This window comes from Coregonus lavaretus (genome assembly GCF_964263955.1).
Source record: "Coregonus lavaretus genome assembly, chromosome: 27".
Classification (NCBI taxonomy): Eukaryota; Metazoa; Chordata; class Actinopteri; order Salmoniformes; family Salmonidae; genus Coregonus; species Coregonus lavaretus.
Genome location: NC_140014.1, coordinates 38468363 through 38487120, shown reverse-complemented (window position 1 = coordinate 38487120; position 18758 = coordinate 38468363). Strand labels below are relative to the sequence as shown.

The 18758-nt window shown below is 44.3% G+C and overlaps 1 protein-coding gene across 1 annotated transcript in view; it reads right to left on the bottom strand.

Moving 5' to 3' along the window:
• Positions 1 to 587: 587 nt before the first annotated feature.
• LOC311102996 (dynein axonemal heavy chain 6-like) overlaps positions 588 to 18758 on the bottom strand; it is a gene marked incomplete at its 5' end in the record, with an annotated part of 87168 nt that continues 68997 nt past the window's right edge. Inside the window, 19 exons of the mRNA XM_084144494.1 lie at positions 588 to 2874; positions 3154 to 3353; positions 5848 to 6051; positions 6153 to 6374; positions 7218 to 7320; positions 7586 to 7796; positions 8025 to 8181; positions 8466 to 8569; positions 9276 to 9488; positions 9814 to 10009; positions 12369 to 12808; positions 13026 to 13270; positions 13433 to 13554; positions 14756 to 14986; positions 15344 to 15559; positions 16525 to 16620; positions 16759 to 16854; positions 16958 to 17077; positions 17351 to 17510. Of these exons, the coding sequence (XP_084000620.1) occupies positions 2607 to 2874; positions 3154 to 3353; positions 5848 to 6051; positions 6153 to 6374; positions 7218 to 7320; positions 7586 to 7796; positions 8025 to 8181; positions 8466 to 8569; positions 9276 to 9488; positions 9814 to 10009; positions 12369 to 12808; positions 13026 to 13270; positions 13433 to 13554; positions 14756 to 14986; positions 15344 to 15559; positions 16525 to 16620; positions 16759 to 16854; positions 16958 to 17077; positions 17351 to 17510 (3604 nt within the window). The 3' untranslated portion in view covers positions 588 to 2606. The remainder of the gene's footprint in view (positions 2875 to 3153; positions 3354 to 5847; positions 6052 to 6152; positions 6375 to 7217; positions 7321 to 7585; positions 7797 to 8024; positions 8182 to 8465; positions 8570 to 9275; positions 9489 to 9813; positions 10010 to 12368; positions 12809 to 13025; positions 13271 to 13432; positions 13555 to 14755; positions 14987 to 15343; positions 15560 to 16524; positions 16621 to 16758; positions 16855 to 16957; positions 17078 to 17350; positions 17511 to 18758) is intronic.

The window sequence follows — 18758 nt, the reverse complement described above, 5'->3', positions numbered from 1 at the left end:
TGGTACTATCATGGTGAGCAGGGCAGTGTAGACCTACCTTCCATTCTGATGGTACTATCATGGTGAGCAGGGCAGTATAGACCTACCTTCCAGTCTGATGGTACTATCATGGTGAGTAGGGCAGTGTAGACCTACCTTCCAGTCTGATGGTACTATCATGGTGAGTAGGGCAGTGTAGACCTACCTTCCATTCTGATGGTACTATCATGGTGAGCAGGGCAGTATAGACCTACCTTCCATTCTGATGGTACTATCATGGTGAGTAGGGCAGTGTAGACCTACCTTCCAGTCTGATGGTACTATCATGGTGAGCAGGGCAGTGTAGACCTACCTTCCAGTCTGATGGTACTATCATGGTGAGCAGGGCAGTATAGACCTACCTTCCAGTCTGATGGTACTATCATGGTGAGCAGGGCAGTGTAGACCTACCTTCCATTCTGATGGTACTATCATGGTGAGTAGGGCAGTATAGACCTACCTTCCAGTCTGATGGTACTATCATGGTGAGCAGGGCAGTATAGACCTACCTTCCAGTCTGATGGTACTATCATGGTGAGCAGGGCAGTGTAGACCTAACTTCCAGTCTGATGGTACTATCATGGTGAGCAGGGCAGTATAGACCTACCTTCCATTCTGATGGTACTATCATGGTGAGCAGGGCAGTGTAGACCTACCTTCCAGTCTGATGGTACTATCATGGTGAGCAGGGCAGTGTAGACCTACCTTCCATTCTGATGGTACTATCATGGTGAGCAGGGCAGTGTAGACCTACCTTCCAGTCTGATGGTACTATCATGGTGAGCAGGGCAGTATAGACCTACCTTCCAGTCTGATGGTACTATCATGGTGAGCAGGGCAGTGTAGACCTACCTTCCATTCTGATGGTACTATCATGGTGAGTAGGGCAGTATAGACCTACCTTCCAGTCTGATGGTACTATCATGGTGAGCAGGGCAGTATAGACCTACCTTCCAGTCTGATGGTACTATCATGGTGAGCAGGGCAGTGTAGACCTACCTTCCATTCTGATGGTACTATCATGGTGAGCAGGGCAGTGTAGACCTACCTTCCAGTCTGATGGTACTATCATGGTGAGCAGGGCAGTGTAGACCTACCTTCCATTCTGATGGTACTATCATGGTGAGCAGGGCAGTGTAGACCTACCTTCCAGTCTGATGGTACTATCATGGTGAGCAGGGCAGTGTAGACCTACCTTCCATTCTGATGGTACTATCATGGTGAGCAGGGCAGTATAGACCTACCTTCCAGTCTGATGGTACTATCATGGTGAGCAGGGCAGTGTAGACCAACCTTCCATTCTGATGGTACTATCATGGTGAGCAGGGCAGTATAGACCTACCTTCCAGTCTGATGGTACTATCATGGTGAGCAGGGCAGTGTAGACCTCCTCCAGAGCCTCACTCATCAGCACCTCTCCTCTGATGGAGGCGGAGAAGGCGAGGAGGCTGGAGCGCACCACACATAGGAGGTGGTTGAACCGGTCAATCTCCTGTCGCAGGATCACCAGCAGGGCAGAGGAGGCCAAGGCTGTGCGTCTCTCACCTTCAGAGTACACACACATGCACGGATGCACCCGCACGCACGCATGCACGCATACAGACAGACAGATGTCTTTCGGTAAGAACTATGAACAAAACTGGACACAAAGATAGATATATAGAATCTTGCAATGTCACTCTCACCAACTCTCTCACTAACTCTCACTCTTAGGAGTCAAAATAAGAAAAGGTACAACCTGTGAAAAATAATTTCCTTTTCGGAGGACAATAAATCTATTATATTCTAATCTATTCGTAGCCCTTTACACTTGTACCCGTATACGGGTTGAAAAAATTGCTGATAAACACCTAAATTGGAACGCAGTGGCTGTACAGTAACATGCTATAAATGGCGTCAGAGCTCAGGCTCTGAGCTTCACAGCTCTGTATGGGTTTTGACCAACAGCCGTTCTGAACTTGAGCACCACACGTTACAAGAAGTTGCCCCCATCCGTCCCGCTAATTGGACAACTTTTGCTAATGTTTTGTTGCCTGAGTGAGGGAAATGCTGTAAATTAAAATGACTATGTATTTTGAAAGATGAGACGTTGAGGATTATCGAAAATACCGCTTTTATATCATGCAAGTAAGCCAAACACCTGCGAGTCCAAATGTGCACTTCACGTTTCCAAATCATAAAACTCAGGGATGCAGGGTTGTGTTCCAAACAAAACAACTACAAGTGCGCTTGCTCTAGTTCCTCAATGGCTTGAAGACTCTTCTTTGAGTCATAAAAGTGCATTGAAATGACTTAGGAACTGTGCACACTTTGAGAGGTAATTGGCCACTTGGAGACCAGTTAGTCCTCTCACTCAAACTCTTGTCATTTATTTTGTCTTATGGTGCTCCTACCCCATATTTTCTAGGAATATTGTTATTGAATATATCCAGAGTTTTTTCAGATTTTGTAATCAACAAATGCGGTGAAAAGTACAGTAAATGTAAAATGCACATAAAATCAACAGTGTAATGTTTGGATTCAGTCTTGTGTCAGGTGAACTGTTGTGTCCTCAACTTTGGTCTAATCATTTCCCCATAATCTCCAAACTATTCCCTTTCAATTGCTACCATGCATTTGCATATGCTTTTCATGTTTATTCTGTAAGCCCTATCCATATAGGCCAATCCTAACAAGGGTTGAGTATGTAAATTACCCTGGTCACAGGAAGATGATTCAACAAAGTTGACTTTGGCGATGATGTCTCTGAGGAACAGTGTTTTCTCTGTGACACTATCAACCTCCACTGTCTCTGGTAGTTTCTTCAAGATGTTCATGGCCATCTTCAGAACTACACCATCCTGGCACTGTCTGTCTCTGCTCCGCACAAACAAACAGAAGAAGAACAATTCAGCATTTCATTAAGATTTCTTACACTACATAACACAACCAACACCGTTTTTCTAATTCACGTGCCGAAATGAACCATATTGTGCTGCCTTGGATAGTTTATTTTCACCTTGTCCTTTCCAGCACACTGTGGCGGATGCTTAACCATGCCAGCTCTGTACAGCTCCGCTTGGCTCGGCTCAGTATTGTGAAAAGGACATAATGAATACATCTATTTGTGGGTTGTATTTCCCCTGGGAGACCCACCTGACCAGCAGGCTGCTATCAGAGAGCCTGGGCTGCAGCTGGACTATTGTTTGTAGCAGCTGCTGGGTCTGGTTCTGCAGTATCACCATCTCTGCACTGCTGTCGATGCCAAACACCTCCGCCAGGTCCTTGTCTGGCATGTTCTCTATGTAGGCTCTACACTGGGGCCAGCTGGCGTCTTTAGGGAAGGGAGGGTAGCCCTGCCAAGAGAAATACAATATAATGCTCTCAATGAAGACATCAATAATAACAGAAACATACATGTTTTGCTTGAGGATTACGCTTAAGTATTGTCTGTTGTATTTCATCATGTAATGCTTTCACAAAGTATTCATACCCCTTGACTTATTCCACATTTTGTTGTGTTACAGCCTGAATTCCAAATTGATTAAATATATTTGTTTCTTACCCATCTACACACAATACCCCATAATGACAAAGTGAAAACAAGTTTTTAGAAATGTTAGCAATTTATTGAAAATGAAATACAGACATTTTTAATTTACATAACTATTCACACCGCTGAGTCAATATTTTGTAGAAGCACCTTTGGCGGCGATTACAGCTGTGAGTTTTTTGGGGTAAGTCTCTAAGAACTTTCCACACCTGGATTGTGCAACATTTGCCCATTATTCTATAAACAATTATTCAAGCTCTGTCAAGTTGGTTGTTGATCATTGCTAGACAGCTATTTTCAAGTCTTGCCATAAATTTTCAAGCCGATTTAAGTCAAAACTGTAACTAGGCCACTCAGGAACATTCAATGTCGTCTTGGTAAGCAACCAGCATAGATTTGGCCTTGTGTTTTAGGTTATTGTCCTGCTGAAAGGTGAATTTGTCTCCCAGTGTCTGTTGGAAAGCAGACTGAACCAGGTTTTCCTCTAGGATTTTGCCTGTGCTTATAGCTGTATTCCGTTTCCTTTTATCCTAAAAAACTCCCTAGTCCTTGCCGATGACAAGCATACCCATAATATGATACAGCCACCACCATGCTTGAAAATATGAAGAGTGGTATTCAGTGATGTGCTGTGTTTGCCCCAAACATAACACTTTGTATTCAGGACAAAAGTTAATTTCTTTGCCACATTCTTTGCAGTATTACTTAAGTACCTTGCTGCAAACAGTATGCATGTTTTAGAATGTTTTACTCTGTACAGGCTTCCTTCTTTTCACTCTGTCATTTAGGTTAGTATTGTGGAGTAACTACAATGTTGTTGATCCATCCTCAGTTTTCTCATATCACAACCATTAAACTCTGTAACTGTGTTAAAATAACCATTGGCCTCATGGTGAAATCTCTGAGCAGTTTCTATGGTATTATTTTATGTATCATAAAGGCAAATGTAGGGAGAGGTCAAAGGTAAAAAAATTATATTAGTAATAAGCATGGATATGTTGTAAAATTAAAAACCTATATGCCTTAAAATGTTTACGGATTGAGAACCAGTTGAAAGGTTAATACAGAGCAGAGACATTTATGTGTTTTTCATAAAACTCCCTGCAGCTGGTCTGGGAATGTCAATGACGTGATGGCTGTGTGGAGATTGGAGTAACAATGGAACTAGTGTTGTCATTTCTTTATGCTTATGACCTTATGACCTGACACATGGCCACATGCACATAATCTCAGGGGCTGGGGAGGATGATGAATGATAAATGTTTTATAATGTGTTATGAAATGATAATGGTGAAACAGAATGAACATGTTTGATATTTTATAATCCAGATACATGCTTAAATAAGGAATATAGACGTGGAGTATATGCTGTGTTTTAAATGAATGCATGTGTTCTTTCACAGGGGCTCTTAAACTGTGGCCCATGGGCTTGTTATAGACACATGGTATGCATTACATTAGTTTTTTTAAGAAGGGGCCTAAGCATGCAGCCAATAGAATGATAGAATGAGAGGGGTGGTACAGAATTTTAAAAAAGTTAGGAATGTACGCATGTTTTTTCATTTGTGTGGATATAAGAGATCTCTAAGCCAGAGGGAGACAGTTTTGTTCCATGGAGCAAGCTGGGCTTTGTTATGCAATAAAGTCTAATTCTTGAATTCACAAGCTCCAGTGTCTTGAGAGATATTTTTGAGTTGATTATCTATTACTCAAATATTTCTACCACGACATTTCCTTCCTCTCCAGCAACTGAGTTAGGAAAGACACCTGTATCTTTGTAGTGACTGGGTGTATTGATACACCATCCAAAGCCTAATTAGTAACTTCACCATGCTCAAAGGGTCTTTATGGTTGAATGTGCATGAAATGTACTACTCGATTGAGGTATGTGTGGGGTACAGAGATGGATTAATTATTAAAAAATCACGTTAACCACTATTATTGAACACGGAATGAGTCCATGCAACTTATTATGTGACGTGTTAAGTACATTTTTACTCCAGAACTTATTTAGCCTTGCCATAACAAAGGGGTTGAATACTTATTGACTAAAGACATTCCAGATTAATTTTCTTTATACATTTCAAAAATTTCGACAACAAAATTCCACTTTCTTCCAAATACTTTGTTTTTTTTATTACATTTTTGTCATGTAGCAGACAGAGGCAAAGTAGGTAAAAAAAAAACATATGATTTCACAATGACCCTATTCATTGCTTTACCAGTATGTTGAGATGGATCCTGTGACTGTGAATTGTGATGCCAGTGTTAAGTGGAGGGGTGTGTCTGACTCCTACCTGAGCCTGACAGAAGCTGTGTCCGTCCTGCAGGACCAACGGGGTATAGCAGCGGTGGAGAATGGTAAGCAGGCAGCGGCGGTCCCAGGGGTCGGTGACACGCCCGCCGTAGATCACCTCACCTGTCAGGTAGCGCAGGGCCGCCCAGGGCAGCTCCGAACCTTCCGCAGCCCGCAGGAGACGCTCCTGATTCAGCATGGACACCTAAGACACACAGACAGAGCCAAGATCTATGTCATTGTCTTGTAAGCTGAGAAGCTCTGTTGAGTTGGAAACAGTACAGGATGTGTTACGTCATAATGTACCTCCAGATCAGAAGAAGTAAAGGTGTAGGGTATGTTCCACCCCAGAGGGCCGTATTTCTTCCTCTCCTGCACAATGGCGTTGAAGAAGCAGAGGCTGAAGAGCAGAGTCTTCCAGGCTGGGCTGCAGTCCATTTTACAGAAGCTCCTCTCGGTCACCTCTCCACTGGGACTGAAGGTGTGGAGGAGCTTCTCCTTCAGACCCCGAGGAGGCTCCACTGCTATCTACAGGACAGGAAGTGGAATTACTGTATTAGTATCCAAGGCTCCACTGCTATCTACAGGACAGGAAGTGGAATTACTGTATTAGTATCCAAGGCTCTACTGCTATCTACAGGACAGGAAGTGGAATTACTGTATTAGGAACTAAGGCTCCACCGCTATCTACAGGAAGTGGAATTACTGTATTAGTATCCAAGGCTCTACCGCTATCTACAGGACAGGAAGTGGAATTACTGTATTAGGAACTGAGGCTCCACTGCTATCTACAGGACAGGAAGTAGAATTACTGTATTAGTAACTGAGGCTCTACCACTATCTACAGGACAGGAAGTGGAATTACCGTATTAGGAACTGAGGCTCCACTGCTATCTACAGGACAGGAAGTAGAATTACTGTATTAGTAACTGAGGCTCTACCGCTATCTACAGGACAGGAAGTGGAATTACTGTATTAGTAACTGAGGCTCTACCACTATCTACAGGACAGGAAGTGGAATTACTGTATTAGTAACTGAGGCTCTACCACTATCTACAGGACAGGAAGTGGAATTACTGTATTAGTAACTGAGGCTCTACCACTATCTACAGGACAGGAAGTGGAATTACTGTATTAGGAACTGAGGCTCTACCACTATCTACAGGAATGGAATCATTGGCAATGGATTTGTAACAACAACAGACATTGTTGTGTTCTGAAATATAATCTCTAGAAGAGACAAAGCCCCTCAAACGATGGCAATTTGACTGGTTCACTCATGGGTACACCATAGAAATAAAATCCCTAATTATACTTCTATAGGTGCATGGCCCTCTAATGGGGAGCTGTGGTAATGAAGGCCTGGCTGACCTTAATGGCTCTCTGCAGGATGGAGGCAGGGAACACTGGGTCTGGTTCAGAGGACAGCCACAGACGGAAGTCAGGGTCCAGGTCTGAGCCTTTCCACTTTAACCTGAGCAGTAGGGATGACAAACACTCAACACACTCAGGTCTGTGGAGAGGCATCCGTCTCCAGCTGGATCCTGTGGGTAGCGGCACCTGACAGGACAGCACCTAAAGGCATCTCACAGGACCCTCTGTGCTTCAACATGGTGTCAAACAAACGTACTACATCGTATAGTTGTCTCACACGACATTACCCATCAGCATAAAGATTATATTAAGACATAAAAACATGCTAAATAAAAGCTCAAAAGAGCACAACAATATGTGCTCACGAGTTGACGACAGTCTGCAATCTGGGCATAAAGGAGGCAGCCAGGTGGCAGTTCTGCAGGAAGACCCAGCGGCCCTTGAGGACCTGGGCCTTGTAGATGAGCTCCTCTGCCCTGGGGCCCTGGCCCTGACCCAGAGACACCATGTCCAGATGCAGGCTGCTGCCCCTCAGCTCCTGGGCCAGACGCACCAGGTGGGAGGCTGGGTCCATGCCTGGACAGACAGGGGAGAACAAGGACATCAGACATTACCTAAAGCTGCTTGTACACTACACCATATTCTCCAGGAATTTCAAAGGTGTACAATAAGCTTTGAGTGTCCCGGTGTCCATACCAAATCCTACTAGTGGGAGAGAGGGTGGAAAAAGCAGCCTAACCCCCAAGGTTATTGCACACCAGTTTAGGGAGGATGTTTAGTACACAAGACTAGCAGTAGTCTTACCAGGGGAGAGGAGGAATATGATGGGCATGTTGGCAGAGCGGCGTTCATACACCTCTCTCAGGGAGATCTTTCTAACCTCCAGGTACTTAGAACCCATCTTCTCTATGACAAAGGCTTTCACTGCCGTGTTCAGACACTCAGGCCTCAGGATCTTAATCTGGGAGATAAAGACAGCCTCAATAGTTCACAGCTTTTTTGCTTTTGACAGAGTTCATCATATTTATCAAGGAGAATGTTTTGAGTTCTCACAAAGCTGTAACCCACATGCATGCGCACGCACACACCCACCCGCCCGCACACCCAACCACCTAACCCAACCACCCACACACACACACACACACACACACACACACACACACACACACACACACACACACACACACACACACACACACACACACACACACACACACACACACACACACACACACACACACACACCAGGATGATCTTCTGGAAGCCTGAGAGGCTCTCCCAGGGGAAGATGCAGACAAACTTGGTGAGATGTCTGTCCTTCGAGGCTTCTGCTGACTGGGATGACTCTCCTGGACAGACAGACAAACCACATCATGATGTCACACACACATTCATTCATGACATAGGAGGTGAGCTAGAATGAGATTCTATTGGTGAGGGGGAACGAGCTAGAATGAGATTCTATTGGTGAGGGGGAACGAGCTAGAATGAGATTCTATTGGTGAGGGGGAACGAGCTAGAATGAGATTATATTGGTGAGGGGGAACAAGCTAGAATGAGATTATATTGGTGAGGGGGAACGAGCTAGAATGAGATTCTATTGATGAGGGGGAACGAGCTAGAATGAGATTCTATTGGTGAGGGGGAACGAGCTAGAATGAGATTCTATTGGTGAGGGGGAACGAGCTAGAATGAGATTCTATTGATGAGGGGGAACGAGCTAGAATGAGATTCTATTGATGAGGGGGAACGAGCTAGAATGAGATTCTATTGGTGAGGGGGAACAAGCTAGAATGAGATTCTATTGGTGAGGGGAAACAAGCTAGAATGAGATTCTATTGGTGAGGGGGAACGAGCTAGAATGAGATTCTATTGGTGAGGGGGAACGAGCTAGAATGAGATTCTATTTCTGTTGGTGAGGGGAATGTGTATGGCTTGTCATTACCATGAAGAGGTTCTGTGAAATAAGTCAAAGAAATGATACGCTTCAAGGAATAAGTCAAGTAACCCAATGTTCAACAGGGAAGCTTAACATTCCAGTGCAGCAACACCAACCTTCAGTATCAGAACCAGCGTCTCCAGCGTAGGGTTCACTGAGGAACTCATAGAGGTTCCTAGCATGCTGGAACAGTTCCCACTGCACACAGTTGGTCTGGATGGACTTGTAGAGGTTGGTGAAGCAGGGTAGGTGGGCACTCAGGTATTGGCACTGAGCCCACATGCTGTCTGTCAGCCACAGGTGGTCCGGACGCTCGCCCAGGAGCTCCCCTATTGACACAATCACACACAGATGCACTCAGCCATTTTACGGTGGTCATCTCTAGCTAACTTGCATCCATTTCCCCCCTCATACAACACTTTGTTTACACTGTGACGTAAAAGTGAAATAGGGTTATTCATTACTTAGGGTTATTCTTTCAGAGTGAGATTGATAGGTAATGAAATCAATGTCTTAATTACTCAAATGCTCACTCATTCATGGTCTACTTATTTTCCAGCTGAAAGACAGTTTGGAGCCTTTTAAAGACAATCTCTGATTCAATATGTGGCCTCATGTTACTGACAGATGCCTGACACAGCAGGTATATTCTACCTTCCTCCTGCTCAGGTCTCTTTGAGTCCATCATGCTGGCCAGGACAGCAGAGTGTAGGAAGATCTTCCACTCTTCAGCAGGCAGGAACTCAGTGCTGCCCACTATCATGTTGTGCTTGTTGGTCTTCATGATGTTACAACACATCAGGAAGGAGAAAACCACCTGGTGGTCCACAAACAGGGCCAGGGATACTTCCTGGAGGGGAAGGGGGAGAGAGAGAGGGGGAGGGGAGAGGGGAGAGGGGGAGAGAGTAAGGAGGGGAGAGAGGGAGGGGGAGAGAGAGAAGGGGGAGAGGGGAGAGAGAGGGGGGAGAGAGGGAGAGAGAGAGGGGGGAGAGAGGGAGAGTGAGGGGGGGAGAAAGGGAGAGAGAGGGGGGGGGGGGGAGGGAGAGAGAGAGAGGGGGAGAGAGGGAGAGGGGGGGGGGGGAGGGAGAGAGGGAGAGAGAGAGAGAACAAGGAGGGGGATCCACAGCAGAAAGACAAAATAACATTGAGTATTTTACTAGTCTCGCATTTGCACACTTCAAGTTTCATTTTCACAGTGTTTTTAGAACTAACAAATGAAAGCGTGAAAGCCGCACATTTCACCAGTGATGGATTTTACAACAAATATTTCCAAAAGTGGTATATGTTCTTATAAACCTGTCAGCCTGGATACCTGCCACAAAACTACACTACCGGTGAAAAGTTTTAGAACACCTACTCATTCAAGGGTTTTTCTTTATTTTTTATTATTTTCTACATTGTAGAATAATAGTGAAGACATCAAAACTATGCAATAACACATATGGAATCATGTAACCAAAAAAGCTTCAAATAGCCACCCTTTGCCTTGATGACAGCTTTGCACCCTCTTGGCATTCTCTCAACCAGCTTCATGAGGTAATCAGCTGGGATGCATTTCAATTAACAGGTGTGCCTTCTTAAAAGTTAATTTGTGGAATTTCTTTCCTTCTTAATGCGTTTGAGCCAATCAGTTGTGTTGTGACAAGGTGGGGGGGGGGGTACACAGACGATAGCCCTATTTGGTAAAAGACCAAGTCCATATTATGGCAAGAACAGCTCAAATAAGCAAAGAGAAACAGTCCATCATTACTTTAAGACATGAAGGTCAGTCAATACGGAACATTTCAAGAACTTTGAAAGTTTCTTCAAGTTCAGTCGCAAAAACCATCAAGCGCTATGATGAAACTGGCTCTCATGAGGACCGCCACAGGAATGGAACACCCAGAGTTACCTCTGCTGCAGAGGATAAGTTCATTAGAGTTACCAGCCTCAGAAATTGCAGCCCAAATAAATGCTTCACAGAGTTCAAGTAACAAACACATCTCAACATCAACTGTTCAGAGGAGACTGTGTGAATCAGGCCTTCATGGTCGAATTGCTGGAAAGAAACCACTACTAAAGGACACCAATAGACAGAGTGGTGCAGCGGTCTAAGGCACTGCATCTCAGTGCTTGAGGCGTCACTACAGACACCCTGGTTTGATTCCAGGCTGTATCACAACCGGCCGTGATTGGGAGTCCCATAGGGCGGAGCACAATTGGCCCCACGTCGTCCGGGTTTGGCCGGTGTAGGCCGTCATTGTAAATAAGAATTTGTTCTTAACTGACTTGCCTAGTTAAATAAAGGTTAAATAAATAAAAATAAAAATAATAAAAAGAGACTTGCTTGGGCCAAGAAACACGAGCAGCGGACATTAGACCGGTGAAAATTTGTCATTTGGTCTGGAGTACAAATTGGAGATTTGTGGTTCCAACCGCCGTGTCTTTGTGAGACGCGGTGTGGGTGAACGGATGATCTCCGCATGTATATTTCCCACTGTAAAGCATGGAGGAGGAGGTGTTATGGTGTGGGGGTGCTTTGCTGGTGACACTGTCTGTGATTTATTTAGAATTCAAGGCACACTTAACCAGCATGGCTACCACAGCATTCTGCAGCGATACGCCATCCCATCTGGTTTGGGCTTAGTGGGACTATCATTTGTTTTTCAACAGGAAAATGACCCTCCAGGCTGTGTAAGGGCTATTTTACCAAGAAGGAGAGTGATGAAGTATTGCATCAGATGACCTGGCCTCCACAATCCCCGACCTCAACCCAATTGAGATGGTTTGGGATGAGTCGGACCGCAGAGTGAAGGAAAAGCAGCCAACAAGTGCTCAGCATACGTGGGAACTCCTTCAAGACTGTTGGAAAATAATTCCAGGTGAAGCTGGTTGAGAGAATGCCAAGAGTGTGCAAAGCTGTCATCAAGGCAAAGGGTGGCTATTTGAAGAATCTCAAATATAAAATATATTTTGATTTGTTTAACACTTTTTTGGTTACTACATGATTCCATATGTGTTATTGCATAGTTTTGACATCTTCACTATCATTCTACAATGTAGAAAATAGTAAAAATAAAGAAAAACCCTTGAATGAGTAGGTGTTCTAAAACTTTTCACCGGTAGTGTAAATAGAAAAACTCAGTCAAGCTCCACTTAAGATGTGTAAAACCCCGGAAAAAAAATAGCATGTTACCTGTCCATGATTGTGTTACTCTCAATACTGTTACCTTGTATATACTCTCAGTGATGGCGTTCATCATCTTGAGAAGACGAATGTTAAAGTCCCCCATGTTGGGAGCACATGTCCCAGGCACCACCACAGCCCTCCTCAGGCTTTTAGCTCCAGCCGGGCGCAGGGTGCCCGTCACGGGCATGGACACGTCCAGGGTGGGCCACTCCTGGCCCTCTGTAGCCACCTGCAAAGCTTTCACATACATGTCATTGAACCAGTCCAGGGAGAACTGGTACATGTAGTTGATCTGGGTGAGGTCGGCCAGGACAAAGTACAGGTCTGCCCCCCGGTTAGCGATAGGGAGGTACTTCTTGCGGACCTCGTCGATCTCCTTCTCCTTGTCCTTAGCCGTCTCAACCCGCACGGAGATCTCGTTGGAGGTGACTTTGGACTTTTTCAAGTTATCAACAAGGTCCTGGTCGTCCAATATGTGTCCTGAAGCAAGACAATATGTCACATTTTATGTGAAGGGAGAGAATGTGGTCAACTCTTTCCTCTCTTCATCCTCTTGGTAAAAACAATCGTGAAAGAGAAGCTAGAAGCAAAGCCAACAGTCGATCTTGATCAAGATTTTCACGTTACATTTAGGGATAGGTAGAACGGCACAAAATCCATCCATCCTCCTCCCTCCCTCCCTCCCTCCCTCCCTCACCCTGGGTGTCCTGTAGCAGCAGCAGGGATCTGTTCTCCAGCTCGTGGAGGCTGAACAGGTCAGCAGTAATAGTGTGGAGGAGCTGGTTGTGTTGCAGTTCTAGTTCCGGCTGCTGCAGAGACACCACGCTGGACAGCAGCCGCTCCTGCAGACACTCGTACTCTACCGAGAAGTTGATCAGCTTCACCAGGATACACACCGCCGGGAGGAAGTGGGGGTTGGGCAGACAGGTTGCCAGGTAGAGCCTTCAGTGAGAAAGAGAAGAGAGGAGGAGGAGAAAGGAGGAGATGAGGAGGAGAGGAGTTGTGACAACTTATAAGACCTATTGCTATTGCTTCAAATATGAAAATGTAGATTTTTTTTAATGCATGGTAATTTTAAGAAAATAAGGGCTCAATTTAATGTACCTAAAGTTGGGATTGTACTCAATATCAGTGTCTCCAATTTTGATGAATGATTGACCCTCACGTATTGTAAGGTTCTTGATCAGGATTGGCTGAAGACAGGGATCTATGTTCTCAAGAACATCCTGAAAACAGAAGAATGGTCAAAGGGGAGGATCAATAGCATTAAGGACATACTAATAATCCATCTTGATCTCATTTATTACATCAGTCTCATTTAAGCAAACCACTAGCTAGGTTTCCATCCAATTGGCGATAGATTTTCATGCGAATATTCACAAATCTGCATAAAAACAATCCGCATTTTCCCACCAGAGATGTTTCCATCAAACGGACTTGTTGCAGATAAAAGGCTGTGCGCGATGACGTAGTGCACATAAAAATACATTTTGTGGTTAAATTCCTGTGTACCCAATAAAAATTGTTAAATGGGTATCCATCACATTTTCAACTCTACTGATGATTTTGTCACAAAAACTGTTGCGTTATATAGAGAATGTGCCCACTCTGGTTTTGGCACGCGTGCTCTACAACAGTTCGCAGATCCAATGTGGGTATAGCCTACATCAGGGGTGTTCAACTCTTACCCTACGAGGTCCGGAGCCTGCTGGTTTTCTGCTCTACCTGATAATTAATTTCACCCACGTGGTGTCCCAGGTCTAAATCAGTCCCTGATTAGAGGGCAATAATGAAAACACTCAGTGGAACTGGCTTCCAGGTCTAGGGTTGAGTTTGAAAGGCCTACATGATTAAATTATTATGGACAAAATAGCGAGATTATTTTTATTTGTCAAATGGCCAAGCAAGCATCGATCAGAATAAGACCCTGGATATTTATTGGAAACGAGCAAGCTTATCACCGTGAACGTTCACCATCCTGTGAAGTTCATCATAACTTATTTCATCTGTAATCTAATAAACTGCATGTTTTCCCGAGTCGTAGTGGGAGGACCACACAACGTCATCGCGTGACTCCAAGTTTACTTCCATATGATGGTTATTATATCAATATTTGAGCATAAAAGCGTTTCCACCTTGTCTAGCGTATTTTGTTTAGTCGATATTTGGAAAGTTTACAGACAAATTTGCTATTTCCATTCACATGTACTTTACTCGGATGAAAAGGTTGGCTGGAAACCTGGTTACTGTTGGGAATCACAATCTTTGATTCTAAGTTGTAGAATTAAAATCAATCAAATTTGTATATTCTATATTGTATATTTTATAAGGCAATACCTGAATAAGAGATCAACACAGAGGCCGCTGGAGGAAATCTGTCAAATGCTCCCTAAAGAGCAAAAGGGTTTAAGTAGCCTAAGCAAGTACCTGAATAAGGACAGCGTCCCCCATGCGAATGGCCCTCTCCACTGTCTTCATATAGTTGGGGTCTGAGGCCAGCATCTTCCTGAGCCTGACCCCCTCCATAGAGCAGATCCACCTGGTGGCCTGGCCCTGGGGGTCGATCAGCAGGGGCCAGTGGGGACCATTCTTCACGATCACAGCATTCTCTGTGGAGTTCTGATCTGGTGGCAGGCCTGTGTTCTGCCAGTGTCTCACCTGAGGGAGATAAGATTTCCCGATATCATTAAAATGATGAGAAAATAGTTACATCTGCGGCATTAAGGCAATACATGCTAAAACAAAATGTGTGTGTTGTTGTTTGTACATCTAAGAAATATTCTGTGAACATTCACATGAGAATGAGCAGTATGATCCTTCGAGCCGGATATTGCCCCAGAACGCTTTGAATCCACTATTGTGCGGAGCTATAGCTCTGAATTAAATGAGACTAACATTAAGGGATGACTTGCACCACTGAGCGTTGATCAGTGCATTTATGTGTCACTGTCTCTCAATGCTGACAGTTTTCTAAATTGCTTTGGATTAAAAATGCCTGCTAAATGACCACATTACCTGGTTCTTCTCAGTCATGGCTGAGATGAAGGTGTACTGAGGAGAGACAGGGATCTCCATGTTGTGGCAGAAGTCCAGCCACTTCTTCACCATGGCTTTACGGTAGTCAGCCGTCAGAGGTCCACAGTACGTGATGAACGCTGAGGAAACCATGACGTCACCCACTATGTGCTGCAGCTTGTTGTCCAGGTCACACACTGCTTTCTCCCAGCGATCCTGATACACGGAGATACACACAGACATACACAGGGAAACAGGCAGGTCAAATCAACAGAAAGCATACATGTGGCCTCCCGAGTGGCGTAGCGGTCTAAGTGTCACAACAGACTGTGACCGGAAGTCCCATATGGTGGCTTTACTTGGCTCATTGCGCTCTAGCGGCCCCTTGTGGCGGGCCGGGTGCCTGCAGGCTGACTTCGGTCGTCAGTTGAACGGTGTTTCCTCCGACACATTGGTGCAGCTGGCTTCCGTGTTAAACGAGTGGGTGTTAAGAAGTGCGGCTTGGCGGGTCATGTTGGGGAGTTGCAGCAATGAGACAAATTGGGGAGAATAAGGGATACAAATTATTTAGAAAATGCATACATGTAAGAAATCAGCATTCAAAGTATCATTGTAGGGCTGCATCTCTTTCAGAGCTCAATTTGTAAGGACAACAGTGAACTTTTCATCGTATCGGCAGAAATATCGGAATCGGTGTATTTTGACTCGCAAAGTCCCATAACGGTCTGGCTTTATGAAATTCATCAATATTTTACTACTGTATATAAAATGTTTGTTGGGACCTTTTCATTAGACAGGGCTGATATGAGTGAAGCAGCTCTCTGCACTCTGTTTGTGGGACCTTTTCATTAGACAGGGCTGATATGAGTGAAGCAGCTCTCTGCACTCTGTTTGTGGGACCTTTTCATTAGACAGGGCTGATATGAGTGAAGCAGCTCTCTGCAGTCTGTTTGTGGGACCTTTTCATTAGACAGGGCTGATATGAGTGAAGCAGCTCTCTGCACTCTGTTTGTGGGACCTTTTCATTAGACAGGGCTGATATGAGTGAAGCAGCTCTCTGCACTCTGTTTGTGGGACCTTTTCATTAGACAGGGCTGATATGAGTGAAGCAGCTCTCTGCAGTCTGTTTGTGGGACCTTTTCATTAGACAGGGCTGATATGAGTGAAGCAGCTCTCTGCACTCTGTTTGTGGTCAGCTCTTTACGTCTCCCCAGCTCCTGTCTCCCAGACACACTGGCATTATAGAGGTCCTCCAAAGCTTTCTGATGCTCCTCGATCTAAACAGACGGCACAGAACATTGAATCATCAACCAATTAATCAATCAATCAATTAACTGATGAAGCATAAACAGAACGGAGAAACGAGCCCTTGTCATTTGTGTGAATTAAGTATTGCCTAACAGTAAATATCTTACCTTCGATAGTCTTTTCTGCTTTTTTATCAGATTAGATTCTGCTTTTACCAATGCTTCTTGAGCCACGTTTACTTTTTTCTGTTTGGGCTCAATTATCTGGGGAAAATAGGACATCAATATAACACTGTTGCATACATAAATAACAATAATGTAATATTTCCTTCTGGAGAACTAAAGGTCTACAACAGTAAAACGGTACCTTGTAGACATTATGGTAGTACTCCAAAGCCAGTACCCAGAGGCATAGAGAACGACAGGCTATAGACACCATGCCCACCTTGGCAGGACACTCAGAATACCTCCTCAACTTCAGAAACACCTACAGCAATTCAAACATAGTATCATAATATAATATATGCCATTTACCAGACGCATTTATCCAAAACTACCTACAGTGATCTGTGCATACATTTTCCCTGGCGGGAATCGAACACACAACCCTCGGTGTTGCAAGCGCCATGCTGTACCGAATGAGCCACACAGGACCACCGGATGGTTATAGACAAGTATAATAAACAAGACAACATACAGCTAGAAGATAAGCACAAACACATGCAGATCTCAAGGTATGATTGGGGCCTAAATACTGTACCTTCTCTGGCAGGCTGTCTTTGTCCAGGCTGACCAGTCTCTTGAGGAAGCCAGGGTCTCCTAGCAGCTGTTTAGCTGTGGTCCAGTTAGGTTTCTGCTGTAGCAGGATGCAGACTGCATGCATTACTGTCATAACCAGGTCTGGAGGGTTGGTATACACTCTGGATAAAAAGAATGAACAGGAGATCTGCATCAATACATTCAACTGATAATTAATTCAGTATTACAGTGCCTTGCAAAACTATTCATCCCCCTTGGCGTTTTTCTTATTTTGTTGCATTACAACCTGTCATTTAAATTGATTTTTATTTGGATTTCATGTAATGGACATACATAAAATAGTCCAAATTGGTGAAGTGAAATGAAAAAAATAACTTGTTAATAAAAAATCAAAAAAATCAATATTGGAAAATGGTGCGTGCAAATGGATTCGCCCCCTTTGCTATGAAGCCCCTAAATAAGATCTGGCGCAACCAATTACCTGTATATATATGAGATCATGTCACATAATTAGTTAATTAAAGTCCACCTGTGTGCAATCTAAGTGTCACATGATCTGTCACATGATCTCAGTATATATACACCTGTTCTGAAAGGCCCCAGAGTCTGCAACACCACTAAGCAAGGGACACCACCAAGCAAGCAGCACCATGAGGACCAAGGAGCTCTCCAAACAGGTCAGGGACAAAGTTGTGGATAAGTACAGATCAGGGTTGGGTTATAAAAAAATATCAGAAACTTTTAACATCCCACGGAGCACCATTAAATCCATTATTAAAAAATGGAAAGAATATGGCACAACAAAACTGTCAGGAGAGGGCCGCCCACCAAAACCCACGGACCAGGCAAGGAGGGCATTAATCAGAGAGGTAACAAAGAGACCAAAGATAACGCTCTGGATAAGAGCGTCTGCTAAATTACGTAAATGTAAATGTAATGTAAATGATAACCCTGAAGGAGCTGCAAAGCTCCACAGCGGAGAATGGAGTATCTGTCCAAAGGACCACTTTAAGCCGTACACTCCACAGAGCTGGCCTTTACGGAAGAGTGGCCAGAAAAAAGCCATTGCTTAAAGAAAAAAATAAGCAAACACGTTTGGTGTTCGCCAAAAGCCATGTGGGAGACTCCCCAAACATATGGAAGAAGGTACTCTGGTCAGATGAAACTAAAATTAAGCTTTTTGGCCATCAAGGAAAACGCTATATCTGGCGCAAACCCAACACCTCTCATCACGCCGAGAACACCATCCCCACAGTGAAGTATGGTGGTGGCAGCATCATGCTGTGGGAATGCTTTTCATCGGCAGGGACTGGGAAACTGGTCAGAATTGAAGGAATGATGGATGGTGCTATATACAGGGAAATTCTTGAGGGAAACCTGTTTCAGTCTTCCAGAGATTTGAGACTGGG